Source organism: Myotis lucifugus, unplaced genomic scaffold (genome assembly GCF_000147115.1).
Source record: "Myotis lucifugus unplaced genomic scaffold, Myoluc2.0 scaffold_23, whole genome shotgun sequence".
Lineage (NCBI taxonomy): Eukaryota > Metazoa > Chordata > Mammalia > Chiroptera > Vespertilionidae > Myotis > Myotis lucifugus.
This window is the reverse complement of record NW_005871071.1, coordinates 335855-342620: the sequence shown is the minus strand read 5'-3', so window position 1 is coordinate 342620 and position 6766 is coordinate 335855. Positions and strand designations below refer to the sequence as shown.

The window sequence follows — 6766 nt, the reverse complement described above, 5'->3', positions numbered from 1 at the left end:
ATGGTGTTCCCCAGGTTGATGCAGATTCAAACTTGGCACCAATACTGCATCTAAGGCCACTCAGACAAAGTCAGTGTACACCAATGGCAACCGCCATCTTCTTGGAGTCTGCACATCTTGATGATGGGGCAGGGCCTCAGGGAATTGGCAGGGTGGGGCTAGTGCATCTCCCCAGGCTGCCATTGGGGTGGGGGGAGGTACCAAAACAGAACAATAACATCAGTGGGGGCACTTGGGGGAAATGGCCCTCACCCTAAAGTCACATAACTCAGTCTCTCTGAAACCCCATGAGTTTGCCCAGATTTCCTCAAGAATTTTTCAAAAAGGACTGCAACATGGGCCCAGGCTGGCTGCAGCCAACAGATTCCTCCGCAGGGTGCAAGCATGGCTAGGATGGGGCCTCAAAGTCAGAAAGATACAGTTATTGCATCTCCCCAGGTTGATGCCATGTGGAAGGCAGTGCTGGACCCAGGAAAGATAGCATCTGTGAGAAGTGTGGGAGAAGGACTCGGCATAAGCACATTGTCCTCCAGCCCTTTCACTGCAAGCATAAAACCCAATCTCTCCCTGTATGGCTCCAGTCCCATGAGCCACCATCACTCTTCCAGAGCCCAGGTGAGTGCCTGCAAGAGAAATTTTGTGGGCTGGCCCTTTAATAGAGTACCTGGGTTTCCAGCAGTCCCACATTTCACCCTGGCATATGGAATCCCCAACGATTTTCTCAGCCAGATGTTATATGGACTCCTCTTCCCAGCACTGTTGCTCCGGGCTGGGGAGCCAGTATAGGGTTGAGACCCATGCTCCTCAGGGGGGGGACCTCTGCAGCTGAAATAAACCTCCAGATTCTCAATCCCCACATGTAGGTGCAGTGACAGTCCTTTTCTTGTCTCTGCCCTTCCTACCAGTCTCAATGTGGCTTCTTCTGTATATCCTTACTTGTAAGACTTCAGTTCAGCTAGTCTTCAGATGGTTATCCAGGTTCATTGTTCTATGATTTTGCTGTAATTTTAATATGATCCTGGGAGGACGTGAGTGTAACTTCCACCTCTCCATTTGATCCTCTCCTTTCTCCATAAATTGTAAAAGGTAGAAATCAGGGAGAAACCAAGATGGCGGCATAGGTAAACACCGGAAATTGCTGCCTCCCACAACAAATTCAAAAATACAACTAAAAGACAAAACGGACATCATCCAGAACCACAGGAAGGCTGGCTGAGTGGAAATTCTACAACTAGAAGGAAAGAGAAAAGCACACTGAGACTCAGAGGAGGTGTGGAAGTAAAGTGCAGAGGTACGGAGGCGCACACGGAAAGGGCTGGCAACTGAGGACACGGTTGTCTTTTTCAATTGGGAGGGAGACACACGCTCCCGCTCTGAACTCCAGTTCCGGGCTAGTCTCTGGGGACCCAGACTCACACGGGGAGAAACTGGACTGTCTGGCATCAGTCGGAACTCAAGGGCAGCTTTCTCTCAGAGGTGCTTGCAACGATTACCGCAGGATATTGAGACCTGGGGCCTCTTAGGGCAGGACTGAGGATCAGCAATAGCTGTTTCCTCCGCCCTGTTGATTCTCTGAGACCTCGCCCCACCCAAGCTGCTAGCAGAGGCTTTTGCATATGAATGACCTGGCCCTTTGAGATCTAAAATTACCTAACAAACTGCAGCTGGGTCAGAGACCCAGAACATCCAAAAGAAGGCCCAAGGCCCCACAGCAGCTTGCACTGCTTCACAGCTGGGCCTCATCTGGGCACCGCCAAACCCAAAAAAAAGAAGAGGAATCTGCAGATCTATCCATAGCTCCTGCTGGGTAGCCTCAGGCAGAGGCTAAATTAGCACCTCCTTAGAGATCCAAGAGCCCGTGTACCCAGTGGTCAGAGTGGGATCATCCAGATTACAACTCCTCAGATCCATAAGGGACACACTCAGAGGGCAGACTCAGTGAGCACCAAAGCCCCACTGAAGCAAGTTTTGCCCCAGAAGGTGTCTCCAGCACAGAAGTTCTCCCCACTGTAGACACAGCTGATTCTCACGGCCAATTGCCTGAAGTCAATTCCTCCCAGTAATCCCTACACCAATCAAGGCTTAACTACAACAAGACTGTGCACAAAGCCCACAAAAGGGGTGCACCAAGAGTGTCCACCTCAGGTAACTGGGGAGGCTGAGCCACTGGGCCCTATAAGACACCTAGCACAGAAAGCCACTCTATCAACACAGGGAAGCAGCCAGAATGCAGAGACAAAGCAACAGATCACAAATGACAGAAATGGAGGAAAGCAAACTACTGGATATAGAGTTCAGAACAACACTTATAAGGTTTTTCAAGAATATTCTAGAAACCGCCGATAAATTTAGTGAGACCCTCAAGGATATGAAAAAGGACCAACTAGAAATTAAGCATACACTGACTGAAATAAAGAATAATATACAGAGATCCAACAGCAGACAAGAGGATCCCAAGAATCAAGTCAATGATTTGAAATACGAAGAAGCAAAAAATACCCAACCGGAAAAGCAAAAAGAAAAAAGAATCCAAAAATATCAAGATAGTGTAAGGAGCCTCTGGGACAACTTCAAGCGAACCAACATACGAATTATAGGGGTGCCAGAAGAAGAGAGAGAGCAACATATTGAAAACCTATTTGAAGAAATAATGACAGAAAACTTCCCCTATCTGGTAAAAGAAACAGACTTACAAGTCTAGGAAGCGCAGAGAACCCCAAACAAAAGAATCCAAAGAGGACCACACCAAGACACATCATAATTAAAATGCCAAGGGCAAAAGACAAAGAGTGAATCTTAAAAGCAGCAAGAGAAAAAAAGTCAGTTACCTACAAGGGAGTACCCATACGACTGTCAGCTGATTTCTCAACAGAAACTTTGCAGGCCAGAAGGGAGTGGCAAGAAATATTCAAAGTGATGAATACCAAGAACCTACAACCAAGATTACTTTACCCAGCAAAGCTATCATTCAGAATTGAAGGTCAGATAAAGAGCTTCACTGATAAGAAAAAGCTAAAGGAGTTCATCACCACCAAACCAGTATTATATGAAATGCTGAAAGGTATTCTTTAAGAAGAGGAAGAAGAAGAAAAAGGTAAAGATAAAAATTATGAACAACAAATACACATCTATCAACAAGTGAATCTAAAAATCAAGTGAATAAAAAATCTGATGAACAGAGTAAACTGGTGAATATAATAGAATCAGGGGCATAGAAAGGGAGTGGACTGACAATTCTCAGGGGGAAAGGAGTGTGGGGGGTGCAGGAAGAGACTGGACAAAAATCGTACACCTATGGATGAGGACAGTTGGGGGGGGGAGGGTAAGGTCAGAGGGTGGGGTGGGAACTAGGTGGAGGGGAGCTATGGGGGGAAAAAAGAGGAACAACTGTAATAATCTGAACAATAAAGATTTATTTTAAAAAAAAGCTTCACATCTTTAAATGAAAAATTAAAAATCCAAAACTACATACGCTTTTGTTTTTTAAATGTATTCCATTTTTTTCAAGATGTACATTGATACTTGTTATGTATAAAAAATATCCTGACTTAACAAACTTTAAGTATTAAATGATGTTTATAAATTGGATATAACTTTATTGAGCACATTCTATCTGCCAAGCCCAGTATTCCACATTTTCATTTAATCTACCCATAAAGTAAGAACTATCAATCCATTTTAAAGAAAACTGAGGTTTGAGAGATATATAAAAAGCCCAAGGTCACAGAGCAAATAGGAGGCAATAACCAAGGAGATAATTTTGGTTTCAATGACTTCATGATTTTGCTAAAATAATTCTATTACCCTTATCATAAGCAAGGTAAGTCACCATTCACATTTCTGATGTGAGTACAAAAAACTGAAAATGAAAAAATTATCAAACACAGCACATGGCAGGGACTTTTCAAAACCTAAACTGACATCTACCTAAGATGTGGAAAAACATGTAAAGAAATACCAAAGAATGTACTTTTTATAGACCAAAAATATATGTATGTATACCCTTGATTTCCACAGCTAGTGACTGAAATTGGCACAGTTTACTCTACAGGAATCCATGCCAATCTCCAAGCCTTGCATTACTTAGCTCAGTCAGACACCACAAAACTGCCTGTTCTCACATGCAGAGTCTGGACCTACTCAATTGAGATTTGTTCTTATACTCTAGCAACCAGTCAAAAGCTCAAAAAATAGGAGTAGAATGCAGCTCTGTCATCAAATCTCACTGATGCAGTTAAATATTCACCCATCTCAACTCTATCTGAACAGAGCTTGACCTCTGATCTACTCACCTTTATATCTATTCTCCTCTTGTTACAGATCTTCCTGATTCCCAATTCTAAGCTGCATACTTGTCTACTCTAATTCCTAATCAACTACTCTATTCCTGATGCTGTTACCTGCTAGACTCTCCCAAATTCCATCAATCCAAAAATACATATGCCCTAATACTAACAATATCATTGCTTCTCTAATATCAAAGTAGTACCAGACACAAATAGGAATACAAGATTTTGTGTTTCCTGCAAATCCTACAAAGGAAATTTGACCCAGAATCTTTAGATTTTTTCCATAATTACTAAAGCATTCTCCATTATAATACTCAATTCTCATAAAATATTCTCCTACTTGAAGTAATATTCTATTACTTGACAATAATACTGGAACCTCTATCACTTTTACTTCATTAAGACTAGTCAGGTGTCCCCAGAAGCCAGTAGTATATACCATAATACCCCAAAACTTCATGTGAAAACACCAACACTGCCCTGCCCCTCCAATGTCACCTTTGTACCAGAAATACAGGAAAAAATATTTCTTAATTGTCTGAAAGATGCATTCTGGCAAAACTTTAGCAAACATGTCTGCTCAGTTCAGAATCCATGTCTACAGTGATGTTTCTGATTAGAGGAGCCTAGTTCAGAACACCATTTTACATGCCAGTGTCCTAGTTGCAAATGAAAGGCTGGGAATCAGAATTAGGGAGATGGAATTCATAAGGCTGAAAATGGGCCAAACACAGCAAGGTTCAGAAGGCTCTGGACAGTCAAAAACCATGACAAATAAGCCCTCTTTGCTTCCACTCTTGCCCCTTATAGTCTATTTGTCAAACAGCAGCCAGAGTAATGTTCAAGTAAAGTCATATCCTGTCACTACTCTGCTGAAAACCTTTCAAAGGTTTCCCAATTCCCGGAGTCCTAACCATGGCTTACAAGGCTGAACATGATCCTGAACAGGGACTCCATTCCCCAACTCAACTCTGTATCTGTCTCACCTTATCTTCTACCACTTTCCCCTTACTGTGTGCTACACCCACATTACTCTCCTTATTGTCCCTCTTCCTAGAACATCTTCCCCAAAGCAGGGTTAGCTGCTATATTTATTCTAATATCTAGTCAATTTCTTCAGAAGCTTACTCTGATCACTCTATCTAAAAGCATATTGTCCCAATCATTCTCATTCAATATGTGCTTTAACTTTCTTCATATTATTTTTCATTGACATATATCCCTCCACCACTAAAATATGTTTCATGAGAACAAGGATGTTGTTTTGTTCAATGATGTACCTCAGTACCTAGAACAGTCAGAAAGCATGCTCAATAAATGTTTGCTGTAAGAATTGATGAATCCACCCAATGTTTCATAGAAATTCCATTTTCATTTGTATTTACAAAGAAAGCTGATATGAGAGCCATAAATCAATCATCAGAAAATATGTGATCCTATGATACTCAAGAAGTATCAAAATTTCTAACAGGCCAAGCAAGCATTTGCAAAGTCCAATCAATTAAAAATAAATTATAGATTTATTTACTAGATATGGTTTTTAAATCTTCTAATGCTATGAGTGCATTTCGGATATTTATTTTTGCAACTATTCATGCAACTTTCATAACCATTTTGCATGACTTTCCAGACAGTTATAACTCTCACATCCCTATAGCAACTAAGTTTTTCAATAAGCATGGAAGTACATGGTCAACATCTTAGTTTATGTTCCAACAGTTTAGCAAGCATTTCATTTATTTATAAGTGGAAATAAACATCATGGGTTAGAATCCCACTTTTGTCACTTATTAGTTGAATCATCTTGGACAATTTACTTATTTCTCTGTACCGCCGTTTTCCCATCTGAGAAATAGCAATACCTGTACCAAATAATGTTAAATAAATTTACTTAATTAATAAAGAACTTAGAATAGTGGATAGCACATAAGAAGTAAAAATTCGAAGAAAAAAAAAAAAGAAGAATTCGGCAAATTATGGCTAAATTAATTAACCAACATATTATCTCATTTAACCCTCGTAATAACCATATAGGGCAAGTATAATTAATTTCAAGATCAGGCACAGCGAGGTTAAGTGACCCACCAAAGACTACAAAAGTTCCTTTTAGCTCTAACATTCTGTGATTCTAAATTTACTCCAAAATGAAAATGGGTTTTTAACAACATAGTAAATTTTATTGGATACTACAGGCCCAGTGCACGAATTTGTGCACAGGTGGGGTCCAGCTGGCCCAACCCAATGGGGGCCCATCAAGCCGGGTCAGCAGGGGGGAGGGGCCACGGGAGGTTGGCTGGCCGGGGGGGCGGGGGAGGGAGGGGCCAATCGGGGCCCAGATTAGGCCAGTTGGCTGCTGCAACGCGCGTCATAGCTACTGGTGGTTCCGGTGGTTTGGCCATTCTGGTCGCTGGGCCTTAATAAAACACACACACACACACACACACACACACACACCCCACGGCTAGAGCCTGTTTGCA

The 6766-nt window shown here is 41.8% G+C and overlaps 1 protein-coding gene across 1 annotated transcript in view; it reads left to right on the top strand.

The window, feature by feature from the left end:
* The first annotated feature begins 384 nt into the window (after nucleotides 1–384).
* MINDY2 (MINDY lysine 48 deubiquitinase 2) overlaps nucleotides 385–6766 on the top strand; it is a 100702-nt gene continuing 94320 nt past the window's right edge. The window contains 1 exon segment of the mRNA XM_014453394.2: nucleotides 385–615. Within this exon segment, the coding sequence (XP_014308880.2) occupies nucleotides 385–615 (231 nt within the window).